We start from the raw sequence: 22241 nt of genomic DNA, 5'->3' as shown, positions 1-22241 counted from the left end.
CTTGGTACACGTTACCTCATTTATTCTCACAACATGCCTGTGAGGTAGGGAGGGGCAGGGACTGTCCCTGTTTTACAGAGGAGGAAGTTGAGGCACACAGAGGTCAAGTGACTTGCCCAAGGTCACAGACGGCGGCCAAGCTGGAATGGGGCCCCAGAGCAGGTCCTCGGTTCACCCGGGGTCCCCTGCAGCAAGTGCCGGACACAAGGACGTCTCCAGTGCCTATTCGTATACACAGGAGAGAGCAGCCCTCGAGCCCTGAGCGCACTGCGGGCTGGGCCTCACCTTCCCCCTCCCCGCCCTGCAGGCCCGGGCCACTGCAGCTCAGGGCTCATGACACCCTGGGAGTGGGGCTGGGGGGGTGCAGGGGAGAGAGGATGACTGGGGTAAAAAAATAGAACAGAACAGAAAACTCAGAGGCTGGGCAGATAGTCCCATGGTTGGGGGGGGTAGGTGGAAGACCAAAAAAAGGGCTGCTTACACACAAGGTATATATTTTTACACACACGTGTACACACACCTAGATATAGTACATGTAAAAATATATGCTATTCACACACCCGCCTCCTGCCAGGTGCCCCGAGAGCCAGCGGCGGCGCTGGTGGGCATGGGTGAGCAGATGGGCATTTGTTAAATATACACTCTAAGGTCTATGTGCATATGTACACATACGTACAGACAGCCGCCCGCCCGCCCCTCGGGTGCTGTACACAGGCTCGGCCAGGAACAGACAAGCCCTGGAAAACGGGGTCCCTCTCTCAAGTGCCCCCTGCGAGTCAGAGTCATACGTTCGCTGAAGGAAGAAGGGGCTGGAGAGAAGAAAAAGGCGGGAGTCTGGAGTGTGATAACTGTGGCTTTTATCTCAGTCACCCCCCCCCCCCCCCCCCCCCCCCCAAACCTTCCTCATCTTCTCAGAGAGGCGAGTCACCCGCCTGACCCTGATGCTGGCGGATCGCGGTGGGAGGGCTGCTTCTGCTGAGAGGAACCTACATCTGCGTGTGTGCGCGTGTGTGACTGTGTGTGAGCACTTGGTGGGGGAGGGGATGCGTGTCCATCTCCGTCCTCTGGGCTCTCAACCACGAAAAGGGCTGAGAACCAGAAAGCCGACAGCCAGGATGGTGACCCCCGTGTGAGCTCTGAAGGGGAGAGAGAAAAATGTAAGAATGAAAACTCCAAGGTCAGAGCGGGGGTGGCTGGGAAAAGAAGGAAGGACATGGCAGGTGCCCAAGGCTGCCCTTGGACTGTCGTCATCTTGTAAACAAGCTAGTTTAAGTTCTCATTAGATAGAACAAGTAAAAAGACTGCAGTCTGGAGGCTGGGCCGGGAGTTGCCGAAGTCCATCTATCTCGTCCACCACGGCCAGCAAGAGGAAAAAAAAAGTTTTATACTTTTGTGTTTTTGTTGACTTTTTTGTGTGAAGTCTTCATAACCTAAAGCTGAGAGGGACCCAAAAAAGCCAAATTGTGAGCCCTTGTATGCGTCAATTTGAAAGTTGGCTCAGGGTCTCTAGACAGACTAATCATACTAAAGGTTGAGAAAATTTTGTTCCATTTGCATTTAGTTTGTGTGGTTTTTTTCTTAATGACTTAAGATTGTTTGCTTCCTGGTCTCAGAGCCGGGTCTGGGCCTCGGGGACATAAATCTCGATGCTGTCTGCGCTCTCTGTGGCTGAGTTCTGCCGCACAGAAGCTGCCCGCTTGGCCGCCAGGAGTCTCTTGCGGGCTTCCTGACGCTGCTTGTCCCCAGCGTCAGAGGCCTTGTCGCGGCTCACTGCCGGCTTGGATTTGGCTGGCTTCTTTGGGACTGGAGGGGGTGGTTTCTTCTCTTCCTTTAGTGAGACAGTGAGGAGGGAAGAAAAATAAAATAAAGGTACCACCTTTTGTGTGGTGCTACCACCCACCATATGCTGGCAGCTGGAGTCTCCACCCCAGCCTCCCGCATTGGGCACAAGCAACACACATTTGGAATCAGGAAGCCACAAGAAGCAATGATAATGGGAATAGCACAAGGCATAGGAGCAAAAAGCAAGCTTAGGATCCTAGAATGTTCTAGCAGGAAGGGATGGGCAGATCACCTGCTCCCACCCCTGCTTTGAACCATTGGAAACCTAAGACTCAGGCAAGAACAAGCCTGAGTCACACAGCCAGAGGTGGGATTTAAATCCAGGGCCTCCAGCTCCCAGGCCCCATCTCACATGCTGTTCTAGGGGATCAGAGCCCACAAGGGCCACAGTCTAGGAACTAACAACTGTAGGGGGCATTGGGTGCCACTGTTGTACAGAAGGATGCCTGAGCCTCAGGGAAAAGCCTGCCCCAGGAGGCAGAATTGGGTCAAGACACCCGTACTCCTGGCAATGTGGCCCCAGGAGAAGGACCATTTTTCTGCCTCCAAAGTTCCAACAGCCATGTATACTCTAGTGCTCGAGGCTATGGGCATGTGCCTCCCAGGAGCCCCATTTTCTGAACATGCAGGGCAGGGTGGCATGCTTAGGGGGGCAGCCTCAACTACACAGAGCGAGCGGCATGCTGGACAAGTGCCGAGCATGGACCCCGCGCACTGATGGATGTGAGCCCCCAGCTCAAAGACAACACACGGAGAAGGGAGCCAAGCAGCACTGACCGATGTGGGCAGCGTTATTGCCGACCAGGAATTTGTCCCTGGACTTCCCCTCCGCACTGCTCCATGCTCACCTTCCTCTTCTCGGGGGTCTCCACCAGCTGCCAGCTGTTGGCCTTGAGGTGGTAGAGTTCATCAAACTTCATGCTGATGTCCTCAATGGACAGCTGTAGCAGGTCCCAGAACCCTGCCAGGTCCTGGGCTGTTGGACGTGGGTTGGCATCAGGGTTCTGTGGGGCAGATGGCGATCAGTGGGGCAAGCAAGGCAGAAGCTTATCCTGCACCCCATCCCAAGTATGGTTGGGGTCTCCTGAGGCCTAGTCTTGCTCCCGTTCCCAGGGTCAGTATTTGTATGGGTAAGTGACACTAGTTCCTGGGCACTGCCAGCCCTGATGGTGGAGATCTCTGGGAGAAGAAGATGGTTCCATCATGAGAGCAGGCCCTGCACATACGTGGGGACTGAGGCCGTTGCCACCCCTGTAGGGCTACAGTGAGGAAGGCTCTCATGTCCGTAATGCATGCCAGGCAGACAAATGTTCTTATTTTACAGGACGGAAACACAAGTTCTTGGCCATGATCTCACAGTGAGGTGGGGAGGAGCCAGGATCACGCCAAGGTGAGTCCAGGTGGTTCCCCCCATCATTCTGTTCTTTGACAACACATTTCTCATCACGACTACCCCAGCCAACCCACAAACCCTACAGGTCCCGGGGACAAACACTCGCCATTGTCCTCTACCCCATGGAGTACACCGGCCCTGAGCAGCTGGAGAGGCTTCCACAAGAAAAGCTGCCCTCCAGACAGGTAAGGGTGGGGGAGACCCACGAAGCCTAGTGGTCGTATGTCTTTAGTTCTTACCTTGACTGTCGTCTTAGATATAGAGTTTTATATAAACAAATCAGTGCTAATTGATTTTTAACTTTCATGTGGCTGTTTTTACACAGAGTCCACTTTGCTATTTCAAAAGGTATTAGAGATCTGACAGGACCATTCCTGGCCCCTTTCTCATGCTAGGCACTGACATGTGTCACCATCCTCTTTCCAGTGCCACGAGGAAGCAGCACCTTCTCCATGTTAGGGAGGTGCTCACGGAGGCTTCCAGGGGCTAATCCTGATGGGGGCTGGCAGGCGGCCAAAGGCCGGAAGCCCCGCTGTGGAGGAAGAATCACTCACCAAGTTCTGCTCACAGAGGCCCCGGAACTGCTGGAACTTCTGGGACATCAGGAGCTGGGCACTGCCCACAGCACTGAGGACTTTTCCTAAGACTGAGAAAGAGAAGGTGGAGAAAGACTGAGCAGAGCGGCGTCTCTTGGGGTGGAAGGCAGGATCGGGGTCGAGGCTCTCACCTGCCCATCCCACCTGAGGAAACCAGTCATTATTTGGTGATGGCAGTTGGTCTTCATTTTATTTATATACTAATCCACTCTCACTGTGAAAAATGCAAACAATACATATAAAGTGAACCTCATCATTTAGTTCTTAAGGACATTTTATGGCAATAAATTTGAAAACTGAGTTTAAATGGAACAATTTTCCAGGAAAACATAAATTAGTATCACGGACTCAAAAAGAAATAGAAACTCTGATTAGACCAGTAACTGTTTAAAAAATCCCTGCCGTAGAATATTCAAACTGCTGCAGACAGTAAATAAACACAGAAAATGACACAACTCATTTCAGGAGACTTGAGAGCAGACAGGACATGCCAATAATAGACCACATTCATTATGAACATAAATGTAAAGTCTTAAATAAAATAGAAGCAAATAGAATGCAACAGAAGAGCTGACCATGAAGTGTTTAGCCCAGGAATACAAGGCTGGTCTTTTAGTGTGACTTCTAGTTTTTGGGGGGTTTTTGGGCAGCTTAAACAACACCAATTTGTTATCTTACAGTTCTGTAGGTTAGAAGTCCCACAGGGGTCTCACTAGGCTAAAATCAAGGTGTCTCCCAGAGGCTCGAGGGCAGAATCGGTTTCTGCCTTTTCCAGGTTCTAGAGCCACCCACATTTCAAACAACCCCTCCCTCCATCTTCAAAGCCAGAAAGGGTGGGTCGAGTCCTCATGTTGTATCAGCCTGGCTTCCCTCTTCCACTTTCAAGGACCCTCCTGCACAATCTCCCTGGCTTAAGCTCAGCTGATTAGTGACCTTAATTCCCCTTTGCAACCTAATATACTCACAGTTCTGGGTATTAGATCTGTGGATCTATGGATCTTGGGTGGGTGGGGGTCACTTTTCTGCCTACAACACCATTTTTCCCTCTTTTCTCAACTGGGGGTCCCAGTGTCTCTTATCCTTTGGCATGCTTTTTTGCCCAGGGCTTTTTGTGTGACTTCCAGTTTTAAAGTGGTGGCATAAAGACAATGCTACCTCTAACCCCCTTAGAAGTCACTAAAGAGCAAAACAGAGTAAACAAGAAATGGAAATGAAATAGAAATTCTCTCTGACAGAACCCCAGAGCACAGTGTATGAGGAAAGCTGCCAGATGCAGTGATGGCCACACAAGGAGGATTCTTGGGGTCAAAGGTCTCAGATAAAGGTGGCAGTTTTGAGTTCTCCAAAGTAGAAGACAAGGCTGAAGAATGCACACCTGCACCTGTCCCTTAGGTCTTCCTGCCAGCCTGAGACACAATCCTAGCCCCTCTCCCTCAATGATCTACTGACGAGAGCTCATCATGGAAGAGTTTCACCTCATTAAGAAATTAGTAATTAAAAAGGAGGTAATACAAGAGCTCAGCAGATATTACAGGAACAGCAAATGGCAGAGAACATTCACCACAAAAGTTGTTACCAGAGAATAGAGGAAAAGTGTGACATTTTGTCATGAATATGTCAAACAGTGGTTCCAAGCAGAGATAGAGGTGCTGGGAAAAAGAGATGTGAGCCAATGGAAGGAGATAAAACACGAGCTCTGGAAGCAGTGCAAGAGAAAAATCAGGCCAGCCCGGAGACAAGGGCCACGCGGGAAGCAGGACAAAGAATAAAGCACAAGGAGAACAGGAGTGAAAAGCTCCTGGTACAGAACACAAACTGCTTGATTAACAAAACATCTTTTAAAATGAATAGCTAAGCTGCCGGAAATGAAATGAGCCCCCCCCACCCCCGCCCCGCCTCAAGTAGGTAGTGGGATGTGTGCCTGGCTTGTTCTAAGGTAGAGTGAGAATAAAAGGAAAAGTTTCTCCTGAGAATTCCTAACCATAAGGCTCTACCTGGGCACCTTGTTTCTTAAGAAATAAAAGAAGCAACTAAATGTATTAAAAAGAAGAGACTGTGAGGGCCGGCCCCGTGGCCGAGTGGTTAAGTTTGTGTGCTCCGCTTCAGAGGCCCTGGGTTTCGCCAGTTCGAATCCTGGGTGCGGACATGGCACCGCTCATCAGGCCATGCTGAGGCGGCGTTCCACGTGCCAGAGCTAGAAGGGCCCACAACTTACTGGGGGGCTTTGGGAGAAAAAGGAAAAATAAAATCTTTAAGGCAAAAAAAAAGAGACCATGAAAAAGAAAGTGATTGAGAGCCATGGAAGAGAGAGGGAGACTCAGTCTACATCTATCAGAGTTCTAACAGAAGAAAACAGAATGGAAGAAAGAAATATTCAAAGAGATCCTGATTAGGAACTTCGCAGAAATGGCTAAGGACACTGGTCCTCAAGAGTCAGGAAGCCAAATGGATCCCCAGCAAATTGACTCTTATTTACAGTAAAACCAAAGACAGAGAAGCTCTTAAAAACTAGCCAAAGGAAAAGGACAGATTACTGCCAAGGGAATGAATTAAACAGCAAATTTCTAAACTACAGCAACAGATAGAGACTGTATTGACTTAAAGTACTAACTGAAAATCCTACGCCCAGAGGAACTATCCCTCAGGAGCGAGGATGAATGGGGGACAGCACAGTCTCTTCAACAGAGGCTGCTGGGGAAGCTAGATAGCCACACGCCAAAGAATGAAGTTGACCCTCACCTTGTACCACATAAAATAATTAACTCAGAATGGATCAAAGACCTAAACATAAGAGCTAAAACTATAAAACTCTTAGAATAGGGCCAGCCCCGGGGGCCTAGTGGTTAAGTTTGGCACACTCTGCTTTGGCGGCCTGGGTTTGGTTCCCAGGCGTGGACACACACCACTTGTCTGTCAGTGGCCATGCTGTGGCAACAGCTCACATACAAAAAGAGGAAGATTGGCAGTGGATGTTAGCTCAGGGTGAATCTTCCTCAGCAAAAATAAATAAAACTCTTAAAATAAAACATAGGGGAAAACCTTCATGACCTTGAATTTGGCAGTAGTTTCTTACGACATCAAAAGCACAGGCAGCAAAAGAAAAAATAAATCTGACTTCATTAAAACAGAAAACTTTTATTCATCAAAGGATACTAAGAAGAAAGTGTAGAGACAACCTAGAGAATGGAAAAATTATCTGCAAATCATCTATCTAAAGGTTTAATATCCAGACTATATAAAGAACTCCTACAACTTAACAACAAAAAGACAAACAGTCCAATTAAAAAATGGGCAAAGACTTGAACAGACATTTCTCCAAAGATAATAGTAAGCATCCTCAACATCATTAGTCATTAGGGAACTACAAATCAAAATCACTTCACACCCATTAGGATAAAAACAAAACAACCCAAAAAACCCGCCAGAAAACAAGTGTTGGCAAAGATGGGGGGAAACTGGAACCTTGTGCATTACTGGTGGGAATGTAAAATGGTGCAGCTGCTGTAGAAAACAGTTTGGTGGTTCCTCAACAAGTTAAACACAGAATTACCACATGACCCAGCAATTCTACCCCTAAGTATATACCCAAAAGAAGAGAAAACAGAGATTTAAACAGGTACTTGTATGCCAATATTCAAAGCAGTATTATTCACAATGGTCAAAGGTGGAAACAACCCAAGTGCCCATCAATAGATGAATGGATAAACAAGATATGGATACACACACTGGAATGTTACTCACCCATAAAAAGGAATGAAGTTCTGATATGTGCTATAACATAGATGAGCCCTGAAACATTATGCTAAGTGAAATAAACCAGACACAAAAGGACAAATATCGTATGATTCCACTTACATGAAATATCTAGAATAGGCAAATTCACAGAGACAGAAAAGTACATTAGAAGTTACTAGGGGGCAGGGGCTTGGAAGGAGGAGTTATTGCTGAATAGATACAGTTTCTGTTTGGGGTAATGAAAGAGTTTTAGAATTATATAGTGGTGATGGTTGCAGAACATTGTTAATGTAATTAATGCCACTGAACTGTATGCTTACGAGTGGCTAAAATGGCAAATTTTATGTTATATGTATTTTGCCACAATCAAAAAATGATTTTAGAAAAGGCAGCAAAGAGACAGAAAGTGCAAAACAAAATGGTAGAAATTAATCCAAATATACTAGTAATTATAATCTTTACAAATGGACTAAATTTCCAATTAAAATATACCAATTTCAGGTTGGATACAAAACCAACATCCAGAGGTATGATATATGCTGTTGATAAGAGACACAACCTAAAAGCTAAGAACACAGAAAGGTTATGAATAAGAAAATGGAAAAAGGTATACTATGTAAATACTGAAAAAAGAATGCTGGTATAGTTATACTAAGTTATACTATACTATAAGAATGGACTCTGAGCCAAAAAGTAGAAAGAGAAAAAGGATCACTAAATATTGATAAAAGGTTCAATTCACCAGGAAATTAAAATGATTCTTAACTCATAGGCATGTAATAACATAGTTTCAATTGTGTAAATGCAAAAAGTAACAGACTGTAAGGAGACACTGACACATCTACCATGAGAGTGGAAGACCTTAACATAACCTCTCTGAGTAGTGAACAGATAAAGCAGACCAAAAAAATCACTAAGGTCAGAGAACATTTCATTAACAAACTTGTTCTAAAAGACATAATAGAGAACCCTATGCCCACTCACTGTAAAATATACTTTCTTCTCACACACATATGGAACATTTGCTATACTGACCACTTCTAGGCCATAAAATAAATCTCAACAAATTTCAAAGAAATGGGCATCATATAGATCATGTTTTTTGACATTAATATAATTCAGTTAGAAACCAGTAATGAAAATATAACTAATAAACCCATATGTTTAAAAACGATACTTCTAAAACATAAAAACATACACTTTTAAATGACCCACTGGTCAAAGAAATCACACTGGAAGCTGGAAATATTACATATCCCACCTTGTTAGATATGGCTCAAGTAGGACTTAAAGGGAAATCCATAGGCTTCAAAACTTCTATTTTTAAAAAGGACAGGCTGAAAAACAAATGAGCTAAGGATCCAAACTGATCAAGATACAAAGGAGACAGGTACAAATAAAGACTGCAATAGCTGGGCTTAATAGATTAATTACAACTGAGCTATAAAATAATCCAGCAGGAAATATCCAGACTGAGGCTCAGAGGGAGTGAAAAAAAAAAAAAGGGAAAACACAGAAAAGAGAATGAAGAAACACAACACATGACAGTCTAACATATGTGTAACTGGAGTTCACAAGGAGAGAAGAAATAAAATGCAGCAGAAATTTGAGGAAATAATGGTCAAGACTTTTCTGAAACTGATGGAAGTTATTAAAGCCAAAGATTCAAGAAACTGTGAACATCATACTGGAAAAATACCAAGAAAACCACACCTAGGTTCACAGTAAAACTCAAAGACAAGGAGAAAATCTGAAAAGCAGACAGAGGGGAGAAAACAAATTATTCTTCAAAGGAGCAGCAGGAAGACTGACAGCTGACTTTTCAATAAAAAGGCTGGAAATCAGAACGTAGTCAAAGACATTTATAAAGTATTGAAAGATCAGTACCAACCTAGAATTCTATACTTAGCAAAAATACCATTCGAAAACAAGAAGGGGGGCTGGTGCTTAAGTTTGTGCGCTCTACTTTGGTGGCCCAGGGTTCACAGGTTCGGATCCCGGATGTGGACCCAGCACTGCTCATCAAGCCACGCTGTGGCAGCATGTCACATAAAACAGAGGAAGACTGGCAACAGATGTTAGCTCAGGGCCTATCTTCCTCACAAAAATAAATAAATAGGGTAAACTTAAGGGGAAAAAAAGGGGAAAACACAGACATCTTAAGACAAATACATTCAAATAAATAATAAAGGGAGTTCCTTAGGCAGAAGGAAAGTGATCTGAAGTAGAAGCACAGAAATAGCCATGTGTCACTTAACAATGGGCTCCATTCTGAGGAATGTGTCATTAGGCAGTTGTGTTGTATGAACATCATAGAGTGTACTGAAGAGGAGCAAAATTTGCCACCCAAAAATGTGTTTCTTTAACGTGAGGATTATTTTAGGCTGATTATTTTTAAGAAACAAAAGACTCAGAAAGTTTCTCTTGTTACCTTCCCCTTAACTGCCTAAAAGAATTCAGACAAAAAAGAAGAAGTGCACTATCATCCTAGCGTAACATGAACTAGGTGGGAGACAGGGAGGAACCTAGAAAAGCTCCTTTGTTGGGCTTCCCTCTGTGTTCTTCTGTTTCTGAGTGGCCAAACACTTGTTTCCCAAATATTTGGCTCCGTTTCACCTACCTGTGAATTGCCTTCCTTCCCTTTGAAGTTCCTGACTCTCCTCACTCCCAGCATTTTCTTTTGTCTTTGGCTGAGGACAGTGTTAAAGGTGAGGGCCTCCACCATTGTGGCAAGTTACTTGGTTTCCCTGGGTTTCTCTCATGTATACATGTTATTAAACTTCTGTTTGTTTTCCTCCTGTTAATCTGTCTCATGTCAATTTAATCCTTCAGAAGAACACAGAAGGGTAGAGGAAACTTTCTTCCTCCCCTACAGTACCTGCACAAACCTAGATGGTATAGCCAGCCTATTGCACACTAGGCTATATTGTACTAATGTTATGGGACACCATCATATTTGTGGTCTGCTTTTGGCTGAAATGTCAAAATGTGGCCCATGACTGTAAAGGAGTGAAGAGTAACAGAAAGGGTAAATATGTGGGTAAAGCTAAGTAAATACTGATTGTAATACTGATTGTAAAAAATACTTCACAGCAATAGTACACAAGTTAGGAGGAGAATAAAAGTGTTCTAAGATCCTTGCATCATCTGGGAAGTGGGAAAGGTACTAATTTACATTATTCTTTACAAAGCCAAGGATGCAGTCTGTAATCTTTAGAGTAACTACTAAAAGAATAATAAGCTAATGAGAAAACTGGAAATAAAGGCTTGATTAATCCAAAAAGAAGGCAAGAAAGGAGAAAAATCTATTAATAAAATTTACCCCATTATTAGAGTAAAAAAAGAGAAACTATATGATTAACTAAATAGATATAGTAAGAAATTTCATTAAATTCAACAATTTTCTTAACCAGAGTAAGAATATCTACAACAAACCTACAATAAACTTCATACTCAGAGGTATAATTTTAAAAGCAATTCCTTATTGACAAATAAAATTAATAAGAACATAGCAAGGTTTCTAGATATAAGATAAATATAAAGGTCAAGAGCATTTCATCAACAATAAATAGGAAACATAACAACAAAAAACATTTACATCCCTCAAAAATTAAAATACTAGTCTAACAAATCTTTAAAAAATATGCAAAACTTTTATGTAGAAAATGTAAAATCTAATTGAAAGACACTAAAGAAGACCTAAATAAATGGAGAGACATAATCATGTTCTTGGATAGAAAAGACTCAGTTCATAAAGATGTCAGTTTTTCCCCAAATTGATCTACAGAATTAATATAATTCTAATCAAAATCTCAACATAGAACTTGAAAAGCTGATGCTAAAATTTATATGGAAGAGCAAAGAGCCAAGATTAGCCAAGACACTCTTGAAGAAGAATAAGGTTGGGGGAAGTTGTCCTTCCAATTATCAAGATTCATTATACAGTTATAATAATGAAGAAAGTATGATTTGGGCTTAGGGATGGACTAACGAACAGAATAGAAAGCTCAGAAGCAGATCAATACACATAGGAAACTTGATATTTGCCAGAGCTGTATTGCATATCGATAGAAGAAAGGCGAACATTTTAGTACATTATTATCCAATAAGAAAAAATTAACACAGAGCCTTATCTCACTCTGTGCAGACAAATCAATTACAAAGGATCAAGGACTTAAATATGGAAGACAAAACTTGAAAACTGTTAACAAGAAAACAGCTTATTATTATTTTAATATCTTTTGACTTTGGGAGAAGGATGGATTTCTTAAGATAGAAAAAGTACAAACTTTACAGGAAAAGACTGATAAATTTAAATTAAAATTAAGAATATCTGTTCATTTAAAAGATGCCATGAAGAAAATGAAAAGGCAAGTCACAAACTGGGAAAAGATATTTACAATACCTATAACTATAACTGACAAAGGTTCCAGAATCCAGATTTATAAAGATCACCTATGAGGCAAAAAGAAAACAACAGACAACTTAATAGAAAAATGAGCACAAACATGAACAGATATTTCACAGAGGAGGAAACATAAACGGTTAAAATGTGAAAAGATGTTCAATGTTATTAGTAAGCAATGAAATGCAAATTATAACCACTACTTCATATCTGTAGATTTGGGGGAAGGAGAAAATCTCTTACACACCAAGTGTAAGTAAAGACGTAGAGCACTGGGTACTTTCACACAGTGCTAAGGGAATAATAAATTGGTATAATCACTTTGGAAAACAATTTGGCATTTCTTGTAAATCTAAACATATGCATACCCTATGACCCAAGCATTTCCACTCCCAGTAAATACCTTACAGAACTCTTGTATATGTACACCAGGAGACATGATCAAATATGTTCATAATAACCCACCGTTTACATCATACTTGATGGTGTAAGACTGAATCATTTCTCACTAAGATCAGGAATGAGACAAAAACAAGGATGACCCCATTCTTGCCACTTCTTTCAACATTATATGGAGCCACGGCCATTAGGTAGAAAACAGAATAAAAGGAATCTATATTGGAAAGAAACAAGTAAAACTATTTTGGGGCCGGCCCCATGGCCGAGCAGTTAAGTTCGTGCACTCTGCTTTGGTGGCCCAGGATTTCGCCAGTTCAAATCCTGGGCACAGACATGGCACTGCTCATCAAGCCATGCTGAGGTGGCATCCCACGTGCCACAACTAGAACGACCCACAACTAAAAATACACAACTATGTACCAGGGGGCTTTGGGAGAAAAAGTAAAAATAAAATCTTTAAAAAAACCCAAAACAACAACAAAAAACTATCTCTATTCTCAGATGAAATTATCTTATATATAAAAAATCCTAAAGAATCACCCCAAAACTTAGAATTAATAAACAAGTTCTGCAAGGCTGCAGCATATAAGATCAATATACAAAAATTAGTTGTATTTCTGTACACTAATAATGAACAATCTGAAAATGAAAAAGAAAATTCCATTTACAATAGTGTCAAAAAGAATAAAATACTTAGGAATAAATTTAACAAAAGAAATGTAAGAATTGTCCATTAAAACTACAAAACATTATGGAAGGAAATTTTTTGAAACCTAAATAAATGGAAAGACATCCCATGTTCAGGTTGGAAGACCTAACAGTAAGATGGCACTACTCCTCAAACTGAACGACAGATGTAAGACAATTCCTAGCAAAATAAAATCCCAGCTGCGTTTTCTGCAGAAATTGATAAGCTGATCCTAAAATTCAGATGGAAATGCAAGAATGAAGTACATATTTTAGAACTTCCTTTAGTGAGAACTGGCCATAAACTTCTTTCTTTCGTTTTGTTTTTAAAAGACTGGCACCTGAGCTAACATCTGCTGCGAATCTTTTTCTTCTTCTTCTTCTTTTCCCCAAAGCCCCCCAGTACATAGCTGTATATTCTAGCGGTAGGTCCTTCTGGTGGTGCTATGTGCGACACCGCCTCAGCATGGCTTGATGAGCGGTGCCATGTCCATGCCCAGGATCTGAACTGGCGAAACCCTGGGCCACTGAAGTGGAGCGTGCAAATTTAACCACTTGGCCACAGGGCTGGCCCCTTTTTGTTGTATTTTTATTTGAAGAACAAAGTTGGAGGACTCATACTTCCCAATTTCAAAACTTACTACAAAGCTATAGTAATCGTGACAGTGTGGTGCTGGCAGAAGCATACACATGTACATCAGTGCAATGGAATAGAATTGAGAGTCCAGAAATAAACCCTTACATTTATGGTCAACCGATTTTTTAATTTTTTTTGAGGAAGATTAGCCCTGAGCTAACTGCTGCTAATCCTCCTCTCTTTGCTGAGGAACACTGGCCCTCAGCTGACATCCATGCCCATCTTCCTCTATTTTATATGTGGGATGCCTACCACAGCATGGCGTGCCAAGTGGTGCCATGTCTGCACCCGGGATCCGAACTGGCAAACCCCGGGCCACCGAAGCGGAACATAACACACTTAACCGCTGTGCCACTGGGCCAGCCCCCTATGGTCAATTGATTTTTGACAAGGGTGCCAAGAGCATTCAATGGGGAAAGAACAGTCTCTCTAACAAATGGTGCTGGGACAACTCGATATCCAAATGTAAAAGAATGAAGGTGGACTCATACCTCACAACATATACAGAAATTAACTCAAAATGAATCACAAACTTACAGCTAAAACTATAAAACTCTTAGAAGCAAACAGGAATAAATCTTCATAACCTTGGATTAGGCAGTGGTTTCTTAAAGACTTGACACCAAATCAAGAGTGACAAAAGAAAAAACCAACTGGACTTCACTAAAATTAAACTTTTGTGTTTCAAAGAGTACCTAATAGCCAAAAAAGTAGAAACAGCTTTTGAATGGATAAGCAAAATGCAATACATCCATACAATGGAATATTACTCAGCAATAAAAAGGAAGTACTGACACATGCTACAACGTGGATAAATCTCAAAAACATTATGCAAAGTGAAAGAAGCCAGACACAAAAGACCACATAATGAACGACTCCATTTATATGAAATGTCCAGAATACACAAATCTATAGAGAATAAAACAGATTAGCGATTTCCTAGGGCTGGGGGAGGGGGAGAGAGGGATAGGGAGTGATGGCTAAATAGATACAAGGTTTCTTTTGGGGATGATGAAAATGTTCTAAAATAAATAGCAGTGATGGCTGCACAACTCTGTGAATATACTAAAACCACTGAGTTGTAGAAAGAGGTGAATTTTATGCTATGTAAATTATATCTCAACACTGTTATAAAAAATTGTTCACAACCGGAAAACTAGAAACAATTCATATGCTCATCAGTGGAGTCGATAAGCAGTAGTATATTCAGAGTGGACTGCTACATACCAATGAAAAGACTGAATTGCAGGTACAGGCTCTAACATGGATGAATCTCAAAAACCAGGCTGAATAAAAAAGGCAAGCTTCAGGAAAATACACACACTGTGCTTCTATGAATATAAATTTCAAAAACAGGCAAAACTAAACAATATATTCCTTAGGGTCACACATATATGTGGTATAAGTATAAGGAAAAGCAAGGGTATAATTAACACAAAATTCATGACAGTGCTTACTGCTACGGGAGAAAGGAGGTGATCACTGGACTGCAAAGATATTGGTCACACTTTATTTTGTAAACTAGGTGGTGAGTATACGTGTTCTTTTTATTATTTTTCTTTGTCTACTCTTTGCATGTTTATTTCACAATAAAAATACAGGTTAAGAAGAAGAACGAGGGGGCCTGCTTGGTGGCACAGCGGTTAAGTGTGCACATTCCGCTTCAGCAGCCCGGGGTTTGCTGGTCGGATCCCGGGTGTGGACGTGGCACCTGCATATAAAGTAGAGGAAGATGGGCATGGATGTCAGCTCAGGGTCAGTCTTCCTCAGCAAAAAGAGGAGGATTGGCAGCAGTTAGCTCAGGGGTAATCGTCCTCAAAAAAAAAAAAAAGAATGAGAGCAAAAATAAATATTTCCAGATAAATAAAAACAGAGTTAATGCTAGTTCTCCGGTTCTCACTAAAGGAAGTTCTAAAGGACGTACTCAGCCAAGAAGATGATGATCCAAGAAGGAAGATCTGAGATATAAGAAGGAAGGGTGAGCAAAGAAAATTATAAACATATAGATAAATCTAAATAAATATATGGATAAAATAATTATAATTTATAATAAATTGAAAATTATATAATAATGATTATTATTTGTAGGGTTTTACCCCTAAGAAAACAACTATATAAATCATATTTCAAGTCCTTGTGTTGTTTGAGAGAAAGGAAAAGATGTTGAGTAACAATGTTAAAATTTTAAGGGTAAAAGAAGAGAAACACAGTGCAGAACTTCTGTGGCAGATAGGACCAGTTGTTCCCAATGTCTGTTTCTCCTTCTGCCTCAGAAATAGAGCCTGGGATTTTCTTTTTTTCTTCATGTCAAATAGCAACTTTATTCAGATGAAGTAAAAACACAGAAATTTCTTAGGCATAGATGGTGTTAATTTTCTGGGAAAAAGTATTGTCAAATGGAAAAGATGAAGCATGGGATGCAAAATATTAGAATCCTTTAACAAGTTCCAGTAGAGGCAATATTAGAATAAGGACTTGTTGTTAGTGTTCTGTCACATCTCTATAATGTGCACACTGTCTGCGGAGCACAGCACAGGCTTCTGAAAACAAGTCATCTGTGGGGAACCTTCAGTTTTAACTGAGCACATACAGCCTGGACTCAACCATCTCGTAGCTACCCGGCAACAAACTATGAGTAGTTTGGTCAAAGGGGTGGAAGCAGAAGTGGTGTGTGGGGACAGCTTGCTCTTTTTTGCTACTGGTTCTTTGCTGGCTGAAATGCACTTGGGATTGTGGAATGCAGCAGCCACTCTGGAGGATGAGAAGATCTTGCGAATGGAAGCCAATCATGACATCAAACCTCAAGAACAAAGAAGCCGGAGGCCTCTAGCATTACTATCTCGGACATTCTTGAACTTGAGAGAAATAAACAGTCTTGTTCAAACCACTTTTTCTTTTTTTTTAAATTTTAATTGTAGGCAAACTTAATTCCAATTAATACAAACTCAAAACTAGTAAAGGGAATGGGGAAAGGAGTGTGTTAATCCAAAAGAAGGCAAGAAAAGAGAGAGGAAAAAAGAAACCTCAAAAAAGTAGAACAAACACCATGGTAGGAATAAAATATAGAAATCCCATTGCAAAGGAAAGCTGGTACAGCAATACTCATAACACATCAAATAGGACCTTAAGGCAAAACACAAACACACATCCAGAAAAACAGAGAGTGGGTCAGCCGGGAATATTACCACTCCAAACTTGGTGCACCTAAGATATCGTCAAAATAATATAAAGCAAAATTTGATGGAATTTTAAGGAGAAATGGACAAACTCACCATCTTACGCAAAGTGTATGATACAGACACATTCCCTAGACACAACACAATTACACTGAAAATTAAAAACAAACTAACCTTTTGGACTAACACACTCCTGCCCGCTTCTAGTTCTCCCTCCACAGCCTCATCCAGCGGCCCTGCACTCTCTGGACGACCATTTCACACCTCTCCTCAAACCTCCTGCGCCCCTCACTTGCTCACTCACCGCAACACCCCTCTCCCTTCCGTCACTATCTGTTCTTCACTTGGGCGCTAATTCAGTTCCGTCTCCCCTGCATGAGAATAGCATCCCAGCAGATGTCCCCTTTCTCTCCCACATCATGAATGTCCCCTTCCCTACAAGGTCACTCTCAACCACACATAAACATGCTTATATCACTCCATTTAAAAACAAAAAGAACAAAAAAACCCAACCCTCTCCTCCTTTGACTCTAAAAAAAAATTTATCAATACAGTTGTCTATACCTGGCGTCTCCAATTACTCTCCTGAATTTTCTGTTAATCCTCCGATCAGGCTGCCCCTCCGCCTGCCCCCACCATCACCGTTCCACAACAACAGACCAGCTCTTCAAGGTCTTTAAGGACCTCACATTTCTAGATCTGACCTGCTGTGCCCATGAGCAGCATGTGACACACTGGATTCTCTCTTCTTGAAAACCTTATTCACTTGGGCTCCACTTGCCTTTTCTCCCATCTCACTGGTTGCTCCTCCTTTCCCACTGTGAAGTAGTGGTGTCTCAGGGCTCAGTCCTTGCATCCAGTCTCTTCTCTGCTCCTTAGGCATTCTCATCTCATTTTTGGCCTTAATCTGTACTCTGATGACTCCCAAATATAATCTTCAACCTAGACCTCTCTCCAGACTCATACATCCAACTGGCTGCTTGACTTCTCCACTCTGACACTAATAATGTGTATCAAATTTATCACGTGTAAAACTGAACTCCTGACTTTCCTCTTGATATTTACAGTAGTCTTTTCTATCTCAGTGGCAACTCCATCCTTCTCATCACTCAGACTCCAAACTATTTTGAACCCTTTCACTCTTATTCCATATCCAACCCACCAGAATCTGACTCCCTCTCTTAAAGACTCGATGGCCGCCACCATCTTCTTTTACCCAGATTATGGTTACACCCCCCTACCTCATCTTGCAACTTCCACTGTGACTCTCCTCCAACTCTCTTTTGAGAAAAGAAACCAGATTAATCCTTTAAAAAAGAATGTCAAGTTGCAGCACTCAAAACTCTGCAATGAGTTCTCTTCTGGGAGTGAAAAAACACCTCTGAGGCCCTCTGTGATTTGGGGTGCCACCACTCTGACTTCCTCTCCCCCTCTCTCCTCCTGCTCACTGCTGCAGCCACGCTGGCCTCCTTCCCTAGGCACAGAAGCACTTGCCCACCACAGGAGTTCTCTGCCCTTGCTGTCACCTCTGATCTCCTGATCGCTAACACCTCTCTCTCTCTCTTCCTTCAGGTTTCTGCTCCAAGGTCACCTTCTCAGGGACGCCTTTCCTGACTCCCTATGTGACAGTGACACTGCCCCCCATCCTCCCCCCACCCATGCAGCACTCATTATCCTGCCCTTACTATGCTTTATTTTCTCGGTTACACATATAACCATCTTAGATATTATAGGCTTACTTGTTCGTTTGGTTATTTTCTGTCTGTCTCCATGAGCTGTAAGCTCCGTGAGGGCAGGGACTTTGTTTTGTTCACTGCTATGTCCCTAGAAGCTAGAACCGTGCCTGGCATATGACAGGTACTCAGTAACTATTCACTGAATGAATGAAGGTCAGGACCAGGGGAGAGACACTGCTTTCTTCCTACTATTCCACAATGTCCTGGAGCTCCTGCAGTCAGACAAGTTATGCATGAGACACAGTAAGATTAGAAAGAGAGACACAAAGTTGCCACTCTAGCAAACAATAAGATGATTTATGATGCAAATTGAAGAGACCTGAGAATTATACAACGTTGCTGGACACAAGATCAACGTACAAGGATCAAACACCATTTCTATCCACTAGCAATAACTGATTAGAATATGCAGACATTAAAAAAATGATTCATTTTACCATCAAAACAAAAACTAGAAAATATCAAGGAATAAACCTAATAAAAATATTTAAGACCTTCATAGAGAAATTAATCAAGCTTGAATAGAAGGACATAAAAGGAGATCTGAATAAATGGAGAGAGAAACTTTATTCATAGGTAAGAGAACTCAATATTTTATAGGTATCAATTCTTCCTAAATTAATCTATAAACTCTATTTTCAGTCAACATAACAGAAAAATTTTTCTGAGGAACTTGATATACTAACTCTAAAATTAGTATTGGAAGAATGAAGATGTAAGTAGAGTTTCCCTCTTTGGACAAAAAGAATAAGGAACAAGGATTCACCCTACTAGATACCAAGGCATGTTACAAAGCTATGGTAATTAAAAGCTGTATTAACACAGAAATAGGCAAAAGAGCAGCAGAACAGAATGGAGCTCAGAAACACACCTCTGAGTATGTGGAAATTTGGCAGGGGTTACGACTGATGGGTATTGCTAATCACTGAGGAAGGTAGAGACACTTCAGTAACTAGTGTTGTGACAGCTGGCTTTCCATATGAAAAAAATGAGATTCTAGAATGCACAAATATAAACTGCAGATGAATTAAACACCTAAATATGAAAAAATCCAAAAAAACCACAAAACTTTGAAACCATGAAAAAACTGTCATTGGTGTTCTTAAGAATCAAAGGTGCCTGCAATACAGCAAGAAGATACAACAATTATAAATATTTACACACCTAATGACAGATCATCCAAATAGATGAAACAAAATCTGACGGAATTGAAGACAGAAACAGACAATTCTACAATAATAGTTGGAGACTTCAATAGCTCACTCAAAATGGCTAGAACAATCAGACAGAAGAGAAGCAAGGAAAGAGAGGACTTACGCAACACAATAAACCAACTAGATCTAACAGACACATACAGAACAACTGACCCAACAACCGGAGTACACGTTCTTCTCAAGCGTACGTGGGACATTTTCCAGGACAGATCGCATGTTAGGCCAAAAATTAAGACTCAATAGTTTGGGGTCTTTTTTTGAGGAAGATGGGCCCTGAGCTAACATTTGTGCCCATCTTCCTCTATTTTATATGTGGGATGCCTGCCACAGCATGGCTTGATAAGTGGTGCATAGGTCCATGCCCAGGATCTGAACCAGCGAACCCTGGGCCACCGAAGCAGAGCACACGAACTTAACCGCTATGCCACCGGGCCAGCCCCTCGATAGACTTTTTAGAAGATAGATATCTTCTCTGACCACAATGGGATGACGTTAGAAATCAATAACAAAAGAAAACTGGAACATTCACAAAATTTTGGAAATTAAACAATATACTTTTAAACAACCAATGTATCAAAGAAGAAATCACAAGGGAAAATAGAAAATACTTAGGGATGAATGAAAATGAAAACACAACGTACCAAACTTATGGGACACAGCAAAAGGAGTGCTAAGGAGGTAATTTATAGTTATAAATGCTTACATGAAAAAACAAGGTCTTTGAAAAGAAAAAAGAAAAAAAAGGGCTGGCCCCGTGGCTGAGTGGTTAAGTTCATGCGCTCCGCTGTGGCAGCCCAGGGTTTTGCCTGTTTGGATCCTGGGTGCGGACATGGCACCACTCATCAGGCCATGCTGAGGTGGCATCCCACATGCCACAACTAGAAGGACCCACAACTAAGAACATACAACTATCTGCCAGGGGGCTTTGGGGAGAAAAAGGAAAAAAAATAAAATCTTTAAAAAACAAGAAGGATCCCAAATCAGCAACCTAACTTTACAACTTAAGGAACTAGAAAAAGAATAAGAAACTAAACCCAAAGCTAGCAGAAGGAAGGAAATAATACAGATTACAGCAGAAATAAACAAAATAGAAAATAGAAAAACGATAGAGAAAATCAATGAAACCAAAAGTTGTCTCTTCAAAAAGGTCTACAGAATCAACAAACCTTTAGCTAGAGAGACTAAGGAAAAAAGAAGACTCAGATTACTAAAATCAAAAATGAAAATGAGGACATTACTACTGATTCTACAGAAATAAAAACAACTATAAGAGAGTACTATGAACATCTGTATGCCAACAAATTGGATAACTTAGATGAAATAGACAAATTCCTAGAAACACAAAAGCTACCAAGACTAAATTATGAAGAAATACAAAATCTGAATAGACCTATAACTAGTAAGGAGATTGAATCAGTAATCAAAAATCTCCCAACAAAGAAAAGCCCTGTACCTGGTGGCTTCACTGGTGAATCCTACTAAACATTTAAAGAATAACTGATACCAGTCTTTCTCGAACTTTTCCAAAAACTGGAAGAAGAGGGAACACTTCTTAACTCACTCTTATGAGGCCAGCATTACCCTGATATCAAAGCCCGACAAAGACTCTATGAGAAAAGAAAACTATAGACCAACATCCCTTATGAATATTGATGCAAAAGTCCTCAACAAAATACTAGCAACAGAATTCAGCAGCACATTAAATCCCACAACAAAGTGGGATTTATTCCTGGAATGCAGGGATGGTTCAACATACAAAAATTGATCAATGTAATACACCACATCAACAGAATGAAGGATCATTCTCAACTGATGCAGAAGAAGCATTTGACAAAATTCAACACCTTTTTTTTTTTCTGCTTTTTCTCCCCAAATCCCCCCAGTACATAGTTGTATATTTCAGTTGTGGGGCCTTCTAGTTGTGGCATGTGGGACGCCACCTCAGTGTGGCCTAATAAGCAGTGCCATGTCCGTGCCCAGGATCTGAACCAGTGAAATCCTGGGCCACCGCAGCAGAGTGCCTGAACTTAACCACTCAGGCATGGGGCCAGCCCCCAACACCTTTTTCATGATAAAAACACAACAAACTAGGGTCAGCCCATTAGCAGAGTGGTTGAGATTGTGTGCTTTACTTCAGTGGCCCAGGGTTTGTGGGTTCAGATCCCAGGCGTGGACCTACACTGCTCATCAAGCCCTCCTGTGGCAGCATCTCACATACAAAATAGAGGAAGACTGGCACGGATGTTAGCTTAGGGCCAATTCCCAAAAAATACCCAACACAACAAACTAAGAATAGAAGGAAACTACCTCAACATAATAACAGACACATAAGAAAAACTCACAGCAAACATCATACTTGATGGTGAAAGACTGAAAGTGTTTTCTCTAAAATCAGGAACAAGGCAAGGATGCCCACTTTCT

At 41.6% G+C, this 22241-nt stretch overlaps 1 protein-coding gene across 1 annotated transcript in view; it reads right to left on the bottom strand.

Annotated features, from left to right (window-relative positions):
- Positions 1-22241, bottom strand: part of DLGAP4 (DLG associated protein 4) — a 141322-nt gene continuing 119081 nt past the window's right edge. The window contains exons 10-12 of the mRNA XM_046679211.1: positions 3790-3881; positions 2691-2846; positions 1-1828 (exon numbers count right to left, since the gene is read on the bottom strand). Coding sequence (XP_046535167.1) covers positions 1610-1828; positions 2691-2846; positions 3790-3881 — 467 coding nt within the window. The 3' untranslated portion in view covers positions 1-1609. The remainder of the gene's footprint in view (positions 1829-2690; positions 2847-3789; positions 3882-22241) is intronic.

Source organism: Equus quagga, chromosome 12 (assembly GCF_021613505.1).
Source record: "Equus quagga isolate Etosha38 chromosome 12, UCLA_HA_Equagga_1.0, whole genome shotgun sequence".
In the NCBI taxonomy this organism is placed as follows: Eukaryota; Metazoa; Chordata; class Mammalia; order Perissodactyla; family Equidae; genus Equus; species Equus quagga.
Note: the sequence above shows the minus strand (reverse complement) of the source record. Positions and strands in the feature narration are given on the sequence as shown.